General features: G+C 42.7%; 1 protein-coding gene across 1 annotated transcript; it reads right to left on the reverse strand.

Moving 5' to 3' along the window:
- Positions 1–7275: 7275 nt before the first annotated feature.
- Positions 7276–19332, reverse strand: TSPAN16 (tetraspanin 16). Its single transcript, XM_087711066.1, has 8 exons — positions 18833–19332; positions 17979–18045; positions 15893–16099; positions 14172–14246; positions 13442–13549; positions 11096–11230; positions 9571–9654; positions 7276–8244 (listed from the first exon to the last, which is right to left on the reverse strand). The coding sequence occupies exons 2-8, from the start codon at positions 18036–18038 to the stop codon at positions 8188–8190; spliced, it is 726 nt and encodes a 241-aa protein (XP_087567192.1). The 5' UTR covers positions 18039–18045; positions 18833–19332; the 3' UTR covers positions 7276–8187.
- Between the last annotated feature and the right edge of the window lie 295 nt (positions 19333–19627).

Consider the following 19627-nt stretch of genomic DNA (forward strand, 5'->3'; position numbering starts at 1 on the left):
CATAGAATCACAGGGCTGGAAAGGGTCTTGGTGGTTCTCTAATCCCACTCTCTGCTCAAGGCAGGAGTCTTAGGCCATCCCAGTCTAACGGTTGATGGTTAATCTGTCAGCCTCTGCTTTGCTGTTGCTTTCAGCTGCCCTGAAACGGGGAGGGAGGGCATGGTATTTGGGAGGGGTTACTCATTGTGCTGGAGGAAGGTTCTGGAGTTCAGCTGCCTGTCGGACTACGCATGCGTAGGAGATTCCCGAGATTCCCGCCAGGACTAACGGCACTGACATTCCATCTGGGTGATGCCTTTTGAAGTTATCTCACACCTGACACTTGGGAGAATTATGATTGGACTGTAACTGTGATGCCAAGGGGAGGGGAATGGGCTATTCTATATATCCATCGCTTTCGCGCCTAAATAATAAGACTTCGCTTCGCTATGCCTTTAATCATTTATAATTAGTAAAAGTACACTTGATTTCCACACATGGAGTCTCGTGGTCTTCTTTCCTAATTATCTAATCGAGAGGTTCTAAAACGCCTCCCAATTAAAAAGTGTCTAAACGTTTTGGCTATAAATGAGATACTATAGCCCTGATAGTGAACCTACGGCATGCGTGCCAAAGGTGGCACACAGAGCCATATCTACCGGCACGTGAGCTGTCAGCTCCAGCACGCATGTGCATGCTGACCAGCTGGTTTTTTTGCCCTCCCCAGGCTCTGGAGACTTTCTTGGAGCAAAAATGGCCTTCCCTGGCTCCCCGGAAGCCAGGAACGGATCGTTTCCAAACTTCCGGTTGGCCTGTTGGGTTTGTTTTTCACCCTTCCCAGGCTCTGGAGGTTTTCCTGGAGCCTGGGGAGGGCGGAAACAGCCTCCCCCGGCCCACAGAGGAAATACCAAGCTCAGCTTGGAGGCGAGCAGTGCGGCGTGTGTGTGTGGAGCGTGGGGGGGGGAGGGTGTTGTGCGCACATGCAGGTAGGTATACTTTGGTTAGCCATCACTGTCCTAGATAATAACAATCACTTTTTAGAAGAGCCGTAGACTTCCTATTTTCTTTAACTGGATTCCTTTATGTTAGCTCTGTTTTTTAGCAAAGTGGTGATGAATAAAAGCCAAGTTAGCTTAGGGTTGCCATATTGCAGATTTCAGTCCCTGAACGCCATATACAATTATTTTCTCAGTACAGGTAAATGGTTGGGAAGCGAGAGCTAAATGCCAGCTATAGTACGTCCCAAGCTCATCATCAAATGCAATAATATGAAAAAATGAAATTCGAGAATCTTGCAAATTGTATGATTTTAAGAGGAGAATTGAATTGAATTGAATTTATTGCATTTATATGCCGCCCTTTTCCCCGAAGGGGACTCAGGGCGGCTCACAATCCAAGTCAGGGAAGGGGGTACAGACAGGGGATAAAAAAGACAAACAGGACAATACACAATTTAAAAAACACACAACAACCATACCATTCGAGGGAGGAGGGGCAAAAGCTCTTTAGCCCCAGGCCTGTCTGAACAGCCAGGTTTTAAGGGCTTTGCGGAAGGCCTGGAGGGTGGTGAGGGTTCGAATCTCCACGGGGAGCTCGTTCTAGAGGGTCGGAGCAGCCACAGAGAAGGCTCTCCTCTGGGTAGTCGCCAGTCGACACTGGCCGGCGGATGGAATTCGGAGGAGGCCTAATCTGTTGGATCTAATCGGTCTATTGGAGGTAACTCTTAGAGCTCTTATCTGTAATAACGGTTCCCACCCACTCCAGGAAAAATAATTGGGGGTGTGTGTGTGTCTAAAAATCCCTTCTGATTGATTAAACTATTTCTGTTCTCTGTCTCACTGGAATATTGTGCATTGCAAGTTGTGCGGCATGCCACCAGAGTTGCGTCCTCTCTCTTGTTTCAGAAGATTATGATGATAATTAAGAGAAAGTCCAAGGCCTAAGAACTCTCCCTCTGCTCACTTCAGAATAGAAATCAGATGCTCTGGAAGAGAATAATTCAGCCCTGAGACTTTGCCTTCTTGGAAAACTTAGCTTGGGCCTTGCATTATTATGGGATCAGCAATGCAACTGTCATCAGAGCAACACAGCGTGCTTGTAGTGGTAAAGAACACAACAGAACTCCCAAGGAAATAACACATACAAACCTTTATGGAAATGTTGACAATAAATCAGAAAACTAAATATAAAGAACATCTCAGCACGGTGAAAACTTTCAAGGAATATTTCTTGAAGAGAGTTTTGAGTGTTGTTGTATAATCTTTGACACACTGATGGATAGAATAAAGCACTAAGAAATGCCAAGCAAAGCCTTCATTTGGATTTAGTTAATAGAACTTAGCAATAGCAATAGCAGTTCGACATATACCATAGGGCTTTCAGCCCTCTCTAAGCGGTTTACAGAGTCAGCATATTGTCCCCAACAACAATCCGGGTCCTCATTTCACCCACCTGGGAAGGATGGAAGGCTGAGTCAACTCTAAGCCGGTGAGATTAGAACCGCTGAACTGCAGATAACAGTCAGCTGAAGTGGCCTTCAGTACTGCACCCTAACCACTGCGCCACCTCGGCTCTTGTCTTTGTACAGATGTTTCCTGCTAAATCTTTGTGAAATCAATTTGCTTCTCCTGGATAGCAGGATGTTCTAATATGTCCTTGTGGGATTTTGGCTCCTCATATGGGGTTAATTCTTCTGACATATCTCACACGGATCCATTACTAGCTTGCACAACCTTCTCACCTTCTCAATCCTGTACCTCCTTTCTAACCATCTCTTCATTACTCTTGGACCTGCATGAGTGGCCTGGTGGAGACTTCTCATTATTGGCCAAGTCAGCTGTCTAGGCAGTTGTACTTCATCCTTTATCATCCACCAGCCATCTTTCATAAGGAATGAACCATCTGGCCAGAGTGCCAGATTTCCATCCATCCATGGCTCAGTATTTAGGTCGCATCTGGAACCTGCGATGCACTCTAACATATCTAAACAATCGTGGGATGTGTCTTCTTTGGGCCATTGTAAAAAAGTAACAGGGTTTAAAAGTTGGCATGCGGATAATTGAACATTTTCTTGCTCCACTATAGTACTCTCATATTGGGAAATCCTATTGGATGCTGCCCAAGCAGGAAGCTTTTGTTCTAACAGAGCTTGAACTGCGTGGGGTGTGAAAACATGGAGAGGGTTTCCAAAAATAATTTCCTGTGATTCTGCAATCAGGACAGCTGTAGCTGCGACTGCTTTTAAGCGTGCAGGCCATCCTTTAATAACGTCATCTACACCAGTGTTTCTCAACCTTGGCAACTTGAAGATGTCCGGACTTCAACTCCCAGAATTCTCCAGCCAGCGAATGCTGGCTGGGGAATTCTGGGAGTTGAAGTCCGGACATCTTCAAGTTGCCAAGGTTGAGAAACACTGTTATAGAATGATTCTTTTCCTAAACATGGGCTTTGGTTGTTTACCATTTCTTATTTTCTTATGGCTGTAAACCAGAGTCATTTCTGGAAATAAAGAGTATCTGTTTCTGCACCCTACTGATTCCTGTATTTAAATTGAAAGCGAATGCTGGCTTGGGAATTCTGGGAGTTGAAGTCCGGACATCTTCAGATTGCCAAGGTTGGGAAACACTGATCTACACCTTTTGACAAGTAGGCCACTGGGAGCTGTTCTGGACCCACTTTTTGTAGCGAGACTCCCCCAGCACAGCCTTGGTGTTCTGTGAGGTACAAGTCAAATCCTTGGGACTGATCTGGAAGAGCCAAACAAATTGCTCTCACTAGACTTTCCCTTAAGGTCTTCCCGGCTTGAGTATGTCCCAAGCCATATCCTTTTCGGTCAGTTGGTACAATGGTTTGGCTGTTACAGAATAGAGGGGGATCCAAAGTCTGGCATATCCTCTAATACCCAAGAAGGACCTAAGTTGTTTCACATTGGTTGGCATTGGTAGGGCCATCAGTGCTTGGAGCCTACTTTCATGTAAGCGTCAAGTTCCTTTGTCTAGCACATAACCTAAATAATTTACAGTTTGCTTAGTCCATTGGATTTTCTTTTGGGACACTGTGTATCCCCTTTTAGCCAGATGATTCAGTTACTCAATTGATTTTTCTTCCAGCACTGTTCTTCATTTTCGGCTGCCAATAACAAATCATCTACATATTGTAAAAGTGTGATGGGTGGAGCATCAAAGTCTTTTAAATCTGCAGAAAGGGCAGCCGCAAAGGCTGTAAGGCTGTTTTTATATCCCTGGGGTAATCTAGTCCATCTCAGCTGGCAGCAACGTCTTATTATCTGGATCGGACCATTCGAAAGCAAATCAATCTTGGCACTCTGTGTCCAAGGAGATACAGGAAAAGGCATCTTTTAGGTCTATTACAGTGTACCACACTTGACAGTGTGATAGGGTGGTCAAAAGGGTGTAAGGATTGGCTACTACAGGGTGTAAAGCTTGAATCCCGTAATTTGCCTCTCTCAAATCCTGGACCGCTCTCCAAGTCCCGTCTGGTTTTGGGACTGGAAAAATTGGGGCAGACCATGGAGACCGAGAGACTCTCAGAATGGCAAAATTCAAAAAGGTTTGAATATCTTCTTTTATGCCAATGCGAGCCTCCCTTTTTACTGGACACTGCTTTATTGAAACGGGGGCTGCATCATGTTTCAGTTTTGCCAAATGGGGGGCAGCAAGTTTAGCATATCCAGGCGTTCCCTGCTACCACACGGAAGGGTTAATGCAAGAATCTGAAGGTGACTTAAAGAGCTGCAGACTCAGAAAACACAAATATGCTTGATCAGGGGAAAATTTTTAGCTGTGCTCCCTCTGGAGAGCACTTAAGAGTTGCTCCAAGTTTTCCTAATCGATCCCTTCCTAACAAGTTAATAGGGCATTGAGGCAGAATGAGAAATGAATGGGTTACACAGGGACATTGGATTCCTTTGACTTCAAAGCTTCCACTTTGGCAATTTCCATTCTCCCTGTAACGCCTACTACGGGGGTACTTTGAGTGGCCAGGCATGACACAGTAGGGTCATTGAGAACACTGTGGGTTGCCTGTAGGATTCCCCCCCTCCACACCGGCTCTCTCAATAGCCCTCCAGGTGATTTTCATACACACAGAGACAGAGAAAGAGGAATGGGGAGAGAGGGGGGAGATGGAGAGGGGGAGAATGAGAGAGGGACGGAGAAAGAGAGACGGAGAGAGAGAGAGAGAAAGAGAAAGAGAGCTGCAATGGCCTAAAGGTGGAGCTCTTGCCTCACAATCAGGAGGTTGTGAGTTCAATCCTAGGTAGAGGCAGATACAGGGCCTCCTGCTTGGGCAGGGGGTTGGACTAGATGACCTGCAAGATCCCTTCCATCTCTGTTAATCTGTTAGATCTGAGTTGCAGGCAAACAAACTTTGGCACCCCGTAAGAAAGATTTTTCACATTTGTCATGGTCCCGGCATCAACTACCTCTCCCCACCACCACCACCCTGTGTCTTTACTGCCCAATCATTATTTTACAACAAAATATTATGGAATTTTATTTGGCTTACATTCACGTGGCCCATGAGCATTGCTCCACAATGCAAATTGCTCCCCCTGCCCCCCTCTGGAGCACTTTCCTTGAGCCTTGAAACACGTGGGCCAGTTGGGGGCTTTGCATGCAGAACTGCCACTCCGCCATCCCCTTCCCAGGCACCCAAGGCTGCGCAATGGGAAGGTAGGAGCCCCTCCCTCAGCATGAAAATTGGTTGGTGCTTCCAATTCCTGTGTTTTGATCTTGACATGAGTATCGTCCACATACCTATACCAGTGAGTGGGTGGGATTCCTATACTAGTGAGTGGGTGGTATAGGTATGTGGACAATACATGCGCACACATTTTCAGTGAACCAATGGTGGCATTATTTGAATCCCACCACTGAGTGAAAGCAATTAACTAACGGAAAAGCTTGCCTCAAGGAGTTGTAGGTACAGCGTTGCTATGATTTCCAAGAAAAGATTCCTGCCTTGGGCAGATATTGGATTGGGTTCCACCACAAAACCGCGAAGCCCTTATCCGCGCCGACATAAGTGCAGAGGCAAATCCGCGTCATCCGAAGTGCTAAGAAAAATACGACCCTACTGCGATGACATAACCGCGGAGGGCAAATCCGCGCCTACCCTAACCCTAAACCTAACCCTAAACCTCCAAAATCCCTTCCAGCCCTATGATTTTATGATTCTAATGGTTCTATGATTGCAAACTCAGCTATTGCAGAACAATCTCCTGTTAATCATATGGTGTCTTAGTACGACGTATGAACCATACTTCTTTTCCGTTTTTATTTTATGTAGATATGGCTCTATACAGGCTTCTGAGGCTTTCTGGTAGGAAATGGGAGAATGAAGAAAAAAATTCTTCATCCTCCTTCAACAAGAGCACAAACGCCAACCTCGTCCATCTAATCTCTACAGCACTGCCGTTCTTTTGCACTTCAGCCATACGTGAGCATTACTGGGATCATCATTGAGCTGTAATGGGGGTTAATTGTGTTCGGCAACTGCTGCAAAAGTTTTAGTGGTTAATCACAATACTTAATAACGTCACGAGTCTTTGGTTTTTATCAATTAAGCATTGGCCTAAATACTATCAGTCCCTGCCCACTTCCTTCAGACCTCTGGGTTTTTCCTTCTCTAATATTGATTGGGCTCCAACAACCAGTTCACAGAACCGGTCCGAACCAGCTGAATACCACCCCTCAATTTATGGTATTCTCTATGCATCCTTGGTGGATCTTCGCTTTCAAATTCATATGACTTGTTGAGAGACTGAACAGGCTGATACAAAAGTGCCCCATGATGAGATATTTCATTGGTATATTAGAAAAATTTAGCAATTAACTATTTATTATTATTATTATTATTATAATCTTGCTTAATTGCGCTTGGTTGCACTTGATTTTATTTCTTCTTATTCTATTTATGTTTTTGTTTTAATCATAAATTATATTCTATAAGTTGCCCAGAGTCCACTGAAGCGGGAAGCTATATGAAATCTAATAAATAATAAAAATATTAATGAATTGCAAAAGGCAGCGTTACAGAGAACAACACATCCTTTGACAATACCTTCAACATCCCCAAACAACAATATCAGTCTATTCCAGTCCTTGGGAAGGACTCGATGGATGGATAAAAATGCCAAATCCAGTCTAAATAGATTTGTTGCTGACTTGCAGCAAACCATAATAATAAGGAAAGTTGATTTCCTTTTTTCATTCCCTATCATGCCGTATCAAAAAAAAAAATCAAAAAAAATCTCATAGCTCATGGCTTCATTAATTAAAATTGTCCACTAATTCATCTAATACAGTGCTAGCTTTTGTTACTTAAATCAAACTCTGAAATCTTAGCTACATAATGAAATCAAAATAACTCCTAAAGATTAATCACTTCGTGACATAAAAAATATTGCACATGTTTCTTTAATTTGAAGTTACAATATATTTTATCTTTCAGAATAAAGAATCACTAAAAGCTTGCATCAACATTGGAGAAATAATTATGGCAAAATCAGATTATAATAAAAAGTGCTTGAGGATTAGATTTTTATTAATGACACAATGCCTGCATCAGCAAATTTGCCTATCCTACATATAAGTTGCTATCTCATACAGTATATTTTCAAACCATTGTATGAGCCAGCACTAAAGCAACTCATGCTTTGACACCACTGGGCTATTAACTGTGTCACTTCTGGGGAATCAATTCTTTCTGGCCCTCATTCAAAGTTTCCAAATTACGGACACTTTATACAGCTGCATTCTTGATCTGCTTTAGGAATGGTACTATTTTCCTGTCTCCACTCTCATCAGGTCTGCTAAGCCTGTGCACATATCCTTACAACTGACATTCAAACATATTTAATGTTCTGTTTTTCAAAATAAATGTTCCTTCTAAAAAATAATCCCTGGGCTTCCCACCGCATAGAACGAATAGCAATAGACGAAGCCTATTTATTTTCTTGGCATGTCTGACTACGTAATGATTTTTACAATAGTAAGGGGAAATTAATGGTTGATCAATAACATTATCAAAGAGGTTCAAGATGTGGTAGCTCTGTAGCGATACAGAGCCACTGAAAGATACTGTGGTTTTTTTCCATTTATGAACAAGGACAATTGTCTTGTCCTTCACTGCAGGCACAGACTGACTTGGCTGGTGCTTGATTGGGCCAAGGAATGGCATTTTCCTTCAGACCTTCGTACCAATATGAAAATAGAGGGTCAAGGACACAACCATCGCAGCCAGCTGCAAAACCAAAGAAAAAGTGAAATGAGATTGACATAGTTTGCATGCTATTTTACTAATCTGGCACAACCTCTGACGTATAATGGACTTAAAATGTCCTCAAAGCCTGCAGAAACTATTCACTTACTCTTTTTCTAGATTTCAGAAGGATTATGATAACATTTCGGAGTAAAAGTTTGACTCGTTTTCTATGACAGTATAATCCGACAGCATCTAGGCCAGTGTTTCTCAACCTTGGCAACTTGAAGATGTCTGGACTTCAACTCCCAGAATTCCCCAGCCAGCGAATGCGAACACTGATCTAGGCAATTTCTACAAATGATATAGGTGAATGAAAGAATCTTGCCTAAAATTAATATAAGTGGGAAGATTTATTCGCTTTAAGAGATGTTTTTTTCTGAACCTATTATCAATTCCACTATAGAAATGAAGTAAAGATAGCAACTTCTGCAAATTAATCAGCATACTGGTATATCTTTGAAGACCAGGATACATTGTGCTGTAATGGACAAGAAACCTGTTGCTCCTGCCCTCAAGAAGTGAGGTCAGTTCCCATCTTCCTGGAGACTTGACTCTGCCAGTTATTCTGGAGTCCCAAGGTAGGAACATCACACTGGCGGTGATTAATCGATTAATAACAGATTCACCTGCTCCGCCTTCTCCCTCCCCCTATCTTTTAGCTTTATTTATTCCTGATAATTCTTATTTTTATAGTGTTTTACTCTTACTGTATACATATTGTTGCATAAGCTGCACAGAGTCACCTAGTGGTTAAGATGGGGGCAAAAAATAATAATAATAAAATAATAAATGATAAAAAACCGCACATGGAGTATAATTTTAAATCTGCTAGTGAGATTTAGTTTTGGTATTATGATTACCAGAGTCTTTTAGTAGCAATAAAGCATTTGGCAGTAAATATATAAAGGAAAAAGATTGGAGAAGGTTGTTAAAAATACCCAAACTAGAACTGATCAAAGCAAATTCATCAAAGATGAATGATACAGTTTTTCTAAAGCAGTGTTTCTCAACCTTGGCAACTTGAAGATGTCTGGACTTCAACTCCCAGAATTCCCCAGCCAGCATTCGCTGGCTGGGGAATTCTGGGAGTTGAAGTCCAGACATCTTCAAGTTGCCAAGGTTGAGAAACACTATTCTAAAGTCTCTATTAAACAAAACAGTGAACATACATTAGCCACACTGTCTGGGCTTTTGCAATAGATTTAATCAAAAGTTGCTTTTGGAAAGCAAATTCTGGGGTCTATGACTCTAGGTTAATGGTGTCATGAATCTTGAGATCAGGAGAAGGAGCCTGTGTAAGCCTACCTCAACCATCCCAATCGCTAGAGCCACTCCTCCGACGATCTTCCCATTGTGCTTCAGAAACATCTCAAATTGAAACAGGCAGCCCTGGAAGATGAAGGTATGTGATGTAGTGGAGAGAATTTGTTATCGCTTTCCTCTATGTGACTGAAATTTCTTGATTTCAGTATCAGTACTGATACAAGAGTCCTGGATCATTTTGCCAATTTAATGAATTCTTTGGGACCCGAATAAAGTAGGATGCCTGGTGGGGAAAAAGCAGGCAGGGATTGCCATAGCCTATTGCCACCTCCACACACCCTGTTTTCAGCCTCTGTGCACCCCATTTTCCGCCCATTCCGAGCGATGGGGGATCGGAATGGGTGGGAAATGGAGCGCGCAGAGGTCGAAAAAGGGGCACGTGGAGGCAGCAATTGGCTATGGCAATCCCTGCAGCCTGAAACAGCTGATGGTCGGGAGGCCGATCCAACCGACAATCAGCTTCTTGTGCTGATCAGGCTGTGCTGAAGCTGAAACTGAAATAGGCTGTTTGCTGTTTGCTGCAAGGAGGCAAATAGCTGGGAGGCAGAGGCCAAAGGGTGGGGGCTGGTGGGTGGGTGGGACTAGATTTCAGATTTCAGATTTAGTTTATTTGTATGCCGCCCTTCTCCGGGAGGGACTCAAGGCGGCGAACAACTCAAAGGGGGGAAAAGGGAACATAAAACACAATACACGTGATTAAAATAAACAAGAATCATACAACCATACAAGTCGAGAGGGGAGGGGAAACTCATCAGTCTTATACACTGACTACATTCAGTGTATAAGACACACCCAAATTTTCACCCTCTTTTAGGGAGGAGAAAGTGCTCTTATACTCTGAAAAATATGGTATTTTCGTTCCTTATTTAAGGGACTTGGTTCACATGTTTCCTGTAATTCAGGAGTAGCTTGAGTCAGAAAATGCCATAGTTCAAACAGCTTGCTTTTCTGGTGAAGAGCTCCAATTTGTCAACCCACCCAAATGTTTCTTTCCAATGGTGGTATTCTGGTTTGCCTGACTTACAGGGTCCAAACGGAGTGATTTGAAAGGGACTGATGTAATTTATTTCTTTTACTTTGATTTTTTTTAAAGAGGGGAGGGATGTTTTGGGGTGAACCTAACAGTGCAGGGAACAATGCAGTCAATCACAGGCCAACAGCTAAACACTGACTAGATGGCAGTTCTGGGTGCTCGGCTATTGAGCCAAATTAAGGAGTTCCCTGCCTACATAAACATATTTTTGTCGTGCCTTGAATCCTGGCAGGAACTGAAAATTATCAGAGTTGCCTTGAGCAATATCAAGTAGGCTTTGAATTGGGATTAGAATGGTTTGGGGGGGTGAGAAGGTTGGCGGCCCCTCAATTAACTAGATTTTACCTACAGACTGGGCGGGGTGTCATTTCCTCTAACAAAGATTAGATGGGCCGCTTTTGGTCTTAAAAGTGATCCTTGTCACAACCCTGAAAAGCAACCAGCCTTTTTGTGATCTTTAGGAAAGAAAGTTACCTGCTTATTATGGTCTATTTGAAACTGCTGGCATTCGATGTTAGACAGGCAGCAAAGAGGAGGGTATTTCTCATGAGCTTGATAGAAGTAGGAACTGTTGAAATCTGCATAGTTGTTGAATCCACAGCATTTCAGCTAGAACAGAAAGATGCACGGGGTTTACAGTTGCCAAAAGACAGGGAAGCAGCCAGAAAATACATTGGACTATCCCAAAGCTGCTAAGATGTAAATCCAGTACCAACATTTGGGGTTTTTATATTACCCAATTCATTATGCCAGTGTTTCTCAACCTTGGGGACTTTAAGTCCTGTGGACTTCAACTCCCAGAATTAAAGTCCCCAAGGTTGAGAAACACTGCATTATGCTTAATGTCTCACAAACTAAGTAGGCCATTTCCCAAGGTTTTTCCGGAGTTAATAGAAGGATAAAATCGAGATCACGTAAAGTAATAGAACTGCTTTATAAAGCCTTAGTGCAAGGAGAGAAGGGAAAGGAGAGGTGGGAAGAAAGAAGGAGAGAAGAAAGAGAAGAAACCGGGGGAGGCAGGAGGGAGGGAAGAGGAGAGGATAGTAAGGAGGGGGAAGAGGGAGGGAAAGAAGGAGAGAAGGAGAGTAGAAGGGAAGGAAGGAAGGAGGAAAGAAAGGAGGGAAATTAAGAGAAAAGGAAGGAGGGAGGGAAGGAGGAAAGGAAGGAAGAAAGGTATGTGAGAAGGAGGGTGGGATTGAGAGAGGAAAAGGCCGGGGAAGGAAAGGAGAAAAAGAGGAAAGAAAGGAGGGAAGGAAGGAGAGAAGGAGGCAAGGGGGGAGGGATGAAAGGGGTATGGAAAAAAAGAAACGAGGGAAGGAAAGAGGGAGGGAGGGAATAAGATACCTAATCTTTGATGTTTATAATGATTTGATATTATGGGAATATCTCGAAATGTAGTCAAATGTAAAGCAAAACAGTAGTGGATGTTGTATTGTCTTTTACAAATTATGGATGTTGTATTTTTTTTTACTAATAAATTTTTTTAAAAATTAAAAAAAATATATAAAGCCTTAGTGCAGCCACACTTGGAATACGGCATCCATTTTTGGTCACCACAATATAAAAAAAAGATGTTGACATTCTGGAAAGAGTACAGAGAAGAGCAACAAAGATGATTAGGGGGCTGGAGGTTAAACATATGAAGAACGGTTGCAGGAATTGAGCCTGGTTAGTTTAGTGACAAGAAGGAAAGAAGGACTATGGGAGACCTGATCACAGCATTTCAATATTTGAGCAGCTGCCACAAAGATGGGGGACGGGACTATTTCCCAAAGCCACAGAAAACAGGACAAGAACCAATGGATGGAAACTAATCAGGGAGAGAAGCAACCTAGAACTTAGGAGAAATTTCCTAATGGTGAGAATAATCAACCAGTGGAATGGCTTGCCTTCAGAAGTTGTGGGTAGAGGCTTTCAAGAAGAGGCTGGACAACCATTTGTCTGAAATGAGTCTCCTGTCAATGCTGGGGGTTGGATTAGAGGACTTCCAAGGTCCCTTCTAACTATTATTCTGTTACTCTGTTATTCAGTTGGCTCTTCAGATTGCTGCACATATACAATTCTTTATATTTTCTCAGTCTTTCTATACCTTCCTGCAGTTTATTGATGCATACAGAGATTACTCTAGATGCAAGTTAAATCATAAATGAAAAAAGAGACTTTCCCCACACATACCTTGGTATTTATTTAAAATGCAGCTGTATTTGAACAAAACTCTAGCAGATTTCAAAATCAAACTTAGAATCTCACCGGCTCAAGGTTGACTCAGCCTTCCATCCTTCCGAGGTGGGTGAAATGAGGACCCAGACTGTGGGGGCGATATGCTGACTCTGTAAACGGCTTAGAGTCTGACTTCCACTTTAACTCAGAGAAATTAGCAATAGCAATAGCAGTTAGACTTATATACCGCTTCATAGGGCTTTCAGCCCTCTCTAAGCGATTCAAGTCAACCTTGAGCCGGTGAGATTAGAACCGCTGAACCGCTGAACTGCAGATAACAGTCAGCTGAAGTGGCCTGCAGTACTGCACCCTAACCACTGCACCACCTCGGCTCTTAATAACCAATCTAACCAATAACCAATCTAAACCAATCTAAGGAGGAATTTCCTGACAGGAGAACAATCGGTCAGTGGAAAAGCTTGCCTCCCAGAGCTGTGGGCACTCCATTGCTGGAGCTTTTCCAAAAAGATCGAACATTAATTTGTCCAGGATGGTATAAGGACTCCTGCCTTGTGTGGATTGGACTAGAAAACCTCCAAGGTCCCTTCCAGCCCCATGAGTCTATGGTCTTATAAAACTGGTCTTTGCCAGCTGAATTACCTGTTTCATTGTAGTGTCCCAAATGGCTGTGAGGTCTTCTTGCCTCCCATAGTCTTCTTTTAAAGTCTTCAGGGCCCAGTTTTTCAAGTGTTCAACAAATATATTTGCCTGAAGTCAAGAGGCAGGGTAATGGTAAACGATAATATTACAATTTGTCACCTCACTTCCATATAATACTGTTTAAATTGCCTTATCAGCTGTTCAAAATCCTTCACTATAGTTGGATGAACTGTGTCATCAACATGCTAAATCAGCCCACCTAAATTTGGTGTTCTTTAGACCTATCGGGGATGCGGTGGCTCAGTGGCTAATATGCTGAGCTTGTCGATCAGAAAGGTCGGCAGTTCGAATCCCTAGCACCGCGTAATGGAGTGAGTTGCCATTACTTGTCCCCCTTCTGCCAACCTAGCAGTTCGAAAGCATGTAAAAATGCAAGTAGAAAAATAGGGACCATCTTTGGTGGGAAAGTAACAGCGTTCCGTGCGCCTTCGGCGTTTAGTCATGCCAGCCACATGACCACGGAGACGTCTTTGGACAGCGCTGGCTCTTTGGCTTTGAAACGGAGATGAGCATCGCCCCCTAGAGTCGGGAACGACTAGCACATATGTGCAAGGGGAACATTTACCTTTACCTTTAGACCTACTGGGCTATACTTCCAGATATCCTAGTAGGATGGCTATTGAGTAGCATGTGAAAAAATGGGGGCGGGGGATTGTTAGCCATGACTTACCACAGTGGAGAAAATCAGCACCATGGCAGCACACACCACTTCTGCTGTGAACATTACCAGTATAGCTGCAAAAAACTAGAAACAGAGAAATGTGCTGTTCACTACCAGCAAACTAGAAATGCCAGTTAAAGCTCAGGATTTAGGCAAAATCTAAATAGTGACGTTCCAATGTTTTTAAATAGAGAGATTCAATATTGTACCATATAATTGGTTTTAGTTGTCAGAAAGAGAAACAGACATACTACAATGAGTAGACAAGGAGTGCTATTATTATTTTTGTTGTTGAGTTTGTTAGCAATAGCATTAGACTTATATACTGCTTCACGGTGCTTTCCAGCCCTTTCCAAGAGGTTTACAGAGTCAGCCTCTTGCCCCCCAACAATCTGGGCCCTCATTTTACCCACCTTGGAAAGATGGAAAGCTGAGTCAACCTTTGAGCCTGGTGGGATTCGAACTGCCAAACTGTAGGCAGCCGGCAGTCAGCAGAAGTAGCCTGCAGTACTGCTCTCTAACCACTGCACCACTGCAGCTCATAGTATGTTCTTATAGTATTAATCATATCTATAGGACAACCCAATTTTAGGCATACTATATTTATACTGACTATAAATGATGTCCATGTGGATTATAAGGGGGGTGGATGGAAGGCAACATTCTGCCAAAAGTGAAGATGGCCTGAGACTGCCCCCACCACCACCACATATAAGGAAGAACCTAGTTGACAGAATGAAGCAGCCAGATCTGAGGTGGCACAGTGGTTAGGGTGCAGTACTGCAGGCCACTTCAGCTGACTGTTATCTGCAGTTCAGCGGTTCTAATCTCACCGGCTCAAGGTTGACTCAGCCTTCCATCCTTCCGAGGTGGGTGAAATGAGGACCCAGATTGTTGTTGGGGGCGATATGCTGACTCTGCAAACCGCTTAGAGAGGGCTGAAAGCCCTATGAAGCGGTATATAAGTCTAACTGCTATTGCTATTGCTAGAGATCATTTAACTAAGCTGTTTCTAAACTAGGCAGTCTATCTCTCAGAGAGAGAGAGATTTTAAGGCACTTCTCCGGTGCTTTATAATGATGTTTGGGTATAAGAAGGGGAAACTATATTAGGCTTTCAAGATTCTATTATTAAAACCTATTTCAATAAAGTAATCTATTGTTTGTGATATTTGTTTTCTGACTTCATCTGCCTTAAAGAGCTGGCAGATTATTTCAAACGTCAAATATCAACCAATACTAGGGCTGTGCAACATTCTGAATTTGAAAGCACTTAGGTGCTTCAAAGCACGTATGGATATGTCCTTGGGACCTATCTACAACTCCTTTAACCTTTCATCAGTCTTTTACTGATAAAGAATCTAAGTAGAATAATTCTTTGTACCGTCTATTAACATTTTAAGAGAATTTTAAGTAACAGAAAATCATATTCTTGCCCACCTAACTGGAGTTTTTGAGTAATACCAATATCGAGAACTGACTTCAATCTAGCTCCATAAAATAAATAGGAATCAAAAATGCTTGAAAAAGAGCCTGGTGATCCTTTCATGATGGGAGATTTATTTTTGGGAGTCTACCAGCATATCAAGATTCAGAAGAATTTGAAGGCAGAAAAGGTCTAGGAGCAGAAGTTAAATCAAGACGGGAGTAGCCATGTGTAAACTTTACAGGTTAGCAAATTCGTAACACCCACATTCGGTCTACGGCAAGATCTTTCTGCAAATCACTTACCACCAGCAGGAGACATCTGCTTTCTTTCACAGCTCCCCAGCATCCCAAAAAGCCCATGATGAAAAGGATGCTGCCAACTGTGATGCACAGGTAACCCACATGGAGCAGAAGCATCATTTGTGGTGCAGCAACTCCAAGGATCTTCTCAAAGGAATCACCGTCTACCTTCACCCAGATACCAATGCCCAGCAAAGCCAGGCCCCCTAACTGGGAGGAAAATGGAGAGAAAGCAGAAGGTATCATTTCTGCATAAGAAAGTTCTAATTCTGCAATAAAAACGTTTGAGCAAAAAGGACTGTTTGCTATAGCTCCAACATTTCATTCCTAACAAATTGAACCAGTATCAATTGACTGGTTAGAAACATTCATAAATCTCCCCCTTACCACAATGGATCCTCAAGGCAATGTACAATCTGTACAGATAGTCCTTGACTTACAACTATAATTGAGCTCAGAATTACAGTCATAAGTTGTTGCAATTGTAAGTTGTGGTATTCAGCAGTTTCTGACCAGTTCTAGACAACCGATAGTGGAAATTTTGAGTAGCTTGGAGAACCAGTAAATGCCACCTCTGACTGGCCTCACCCCCATCTATTCTCTGCCTCCCAAGTCCTAGCTGATCGGGAGGAAATGGAGATTTTACACTACCCTTCCCCTGCTATGCCCACCAAGCCACACCCACAGAACCAGTAGTAAAAAAAAAAATTGAATCCCACCACTGGGCTGGAAGTAAATTTCCAGCCATTTTTGCAACAGTCATTAAACAAATACTGAAGTTATTAAGTAAAGGCTCCAGTTGTTAAGCCAACCCATTCATTTGAATGAGTGTTTTTTTTAATCGAAATCAGCATAAAATGCTGGAAACTGACAACAGAAATTGCAAATTGTGATCAGGTGATCATGGTAGGCTGCAAACAGTTATAAAGTTGACTCCCCTGACGTGTAGTCAGTGAGTATGGGAGCAGTGTGACCATTTATGACAGCTGGAGGTGCTTACAGGCTGTAAGGCACCCATTCTATAGCCACTGCAACTTTAAATGGGCATAAAACAACCGGTTGTTAAGCTAGAACTATCTGTAATAAAATAGGTTTTATATATACTGTATATAAAACCTATAAAAATCTGGTTGGTAGAATCAACATGTGTCTTTCTTGGTTTCTGGGACCTGATACTAACTAGATCAGTGTTTCTCAACCTTGGCGACTTTAAGTCCTGTGGACTTCAACTCCCAGAATCCCCCAGCCAGCTGGTACATAATGCAGTGAGCATCCAGTGTGGGGGCAGCAAGCAGGGCTGTGTGGCAGCAGCAACAGCTAGCAACAATGGTTATAAAGGTGGCCAAAATAGCAGAAATGTGAGAAACAGGTGAACAGGGAAAGTTGAAGTGAAAGCAGTCCCCTTATCTTTTTCCAACAGTGGCTTAGGTTCTTGCCTAACGACTGTGTGGTATTCACTCAAAAACCACAACTGGGAATGCCAAAATGGCTGCTGCTGAGTGGAGCAGTCATGTGATATTTCATTCAGCCGCAGGGTTGCCAGTCCCAATTATGGTCGTTAAGTGATGACTACTTATACTGAGAATGGAACTATTTGTTGGTGAGCAAATCCACATAATAAACAAACTTGCAGAGAAGAATAATACTTAATCCTTCAAATTATCCCATGCAATTATTTCTATCAGACAATGTTGGACAGAATGTTAGCCGCTCTGAGTCCCGCTGGGAATAGGGCGGCATATAAATGAAATAAACCTAATAAATAAACCTATAACCTACAATTTGTTAAGGATTGGAGGATAGAGGAAATTGGGACCATTTCCAATTCATACCATTACATTATAAGAGAACTACGGTGGGAAACCATTTTTTCTTTTCATATTTGTTCTGTTGTATGAACAATGGGACATATTAAGATTGCTTTCCCATGCTGAGTATTTCCACATATCAGGCTCGTGCTGCTCTTAAACCTCTCACATCTGCACATCACAGATATTTTGCAAAAGTATACTTTGTGCATCTGTTCAACTTCCTGACCTATTTATCCAGCTCTCTGCCACAACCAGTTGTGTAAGTAGCACATACTTACAAAGATCACTCCATTAAATACAAACATCATCATCTTCAGGAATGAGAAACAGATATTCATTTTGTACCTGCAGTCAAGAGAACGATAATTGTCATTTTGGTGAGAAAACCATAGAAGGCAAACAGTGGTAGTGCAGGATTTGGCCATATCTTTGGCCATAAAACAAAGACATTGAAATTAATGACAAATTTATGGTAGAACCGGTTCATCAAATCTACCGAACCGGTTAGAAGAGGTTCCACCAGTGGACCCGGAAAGCAGGCCACACCTACAGAAGAGGCTCCAAAATTTTTGGAAACCCACCACTGGTCCTTGGATGTGATTATTCTACACTATCATGCTCATATAAAACTCAGGGCCTCTGTGAAAGGGAAGGATGACTACTGCGTTTGTGGTGCAATCAGAACATTGCGTGTGTTGAAGTTGTTTTAACGCAAACCAAAGATGCCTTTTAAAAAAGAAGTTTGCATCCTATTCTCATGTATGCCAGTGCTGTGTGTGTGGTAATTTAAGGTGGTTCTGACAAGTGTCATCGGCATCTTCATATCCGGTCACATGGGTGGCAAGCCACTCCCATCCGGTCACATGGGCGGCAAGCCACTCCCACAAAGGAGGCCACACCCACAGAGTCAGTTTGAACAATTTTTGAAACCCACCACTGGAATGAACCTTGTAACATTAATCCCACTTGCCTCTCTCAACCAATGGGTCAAGATAAATGGCTCCAAAGATAAAGCTAGAGAAACACACCTATCGTTTTTCTTAGCTACCAAGGACATTTTCAACCTTTCCTCCACGCTACTTCCTGTCCCCACTGAGCCTATTGTTCAGAAATTAGCTCTGATCCCACTTACTCTGGCCGTCCACATCAGATTCCCTAAACATCTGTTTCTTAGAAGTGAGAAGAGAATGGGAAGTAGTCCTCTTCCCTCTTCAAGTCCTCAATGTTGTGTTTTCATTACAAACAGTACGTTCCAGAAGAACTGCCATCAACCTGTAGTCAATGAGTCGGGCCCATTTTGCCAACATCCTTGAGTTGATAACTCAGGCCTTGTTTTCTTGGCTGCTACTGGATTCAAGCTGAAGCCGTTGCTTAGCAGCACTCCAGCAGCTGTTGTTTTCTTGCAACTGCCACGCTCTGCTTTCTGGTAGGCAAAGGGATCTCCACCAGCGCCTTCGCATCGTGCATTGAGATCAGGGAGGCAAGAAAATGTCAACGTCTTTTCAACTTAATCGTGGGAATGGACTTGTGACGCCAAGGTGCTTTTTTTTTTGGAGGGGAGAGCTACTTGGTATCCTCTGTGCTGTGATCCTTCTGTTAAGAACCAGATTAAATCTTACTCTCGGAGATTATTCTCATTATCATTAACTAGTTGTTGGATTTGCACTTCTTCCCCTTCAGACCCTTGGCTTCCTGCTGAGTTACTTCCACAGATTCCGACATAAAATTTCATTTCCTAAATTTCACAGCCTCCACTCTCTGTTGATGAACGTGATACGTTTTCCTTAAACCCACTGAAATGCCCACCTGAAAATCAGTGCCATGGATGGAAGACTGCAGACCATCCTTTGACAAACAAGATTGTAGCTCATTCTGGATTTGGGCTACGTTAACGTTATATAGATGAGTTTGTTGGGAAGGTAAAGAG

The sequence above is a fragment of the Thamnophis sirtalis genome, unplaced genomic scaffold (genome assembly GCF_051295495.1).
Source record: "Thamnophis sirtalis isolate CommonGarterSnake01/CBP01778 unplaced genomic scaffold, rThaSir2_p1.2 scaffold_3, whole genome shotgun sequence".
Lineage (NCBI taxonomy): Eukaryota > Metazoa > Chordata > Lepidosauria > Squamata > Natricidae > Thamnophis > Thamnophis sirtalis.

Coding starts and splice junctions, on each gene's coding strand:
- TSPAN16 (XM_087711066.1), bottom strand. CDS start 18,038: ATGAATATCTGTTTCTCATTCCTGAAGATGATGATGTTTGTATTTAAT. Junction 14,247..15,892: donor GCAGATGTCTCCTGCTGGTG/GTAAGTGATTTG, acceptor CTCTGTTTCTAG/TTTTTTGCAGCTATACTGGT. Junction 11,231..13,441: donor GGGACACTACAATGAAACAG/GTAATTCAGCTG, acceptor TTTCTGTTCTAG/CTGAAATGCTGTGGATTCAA.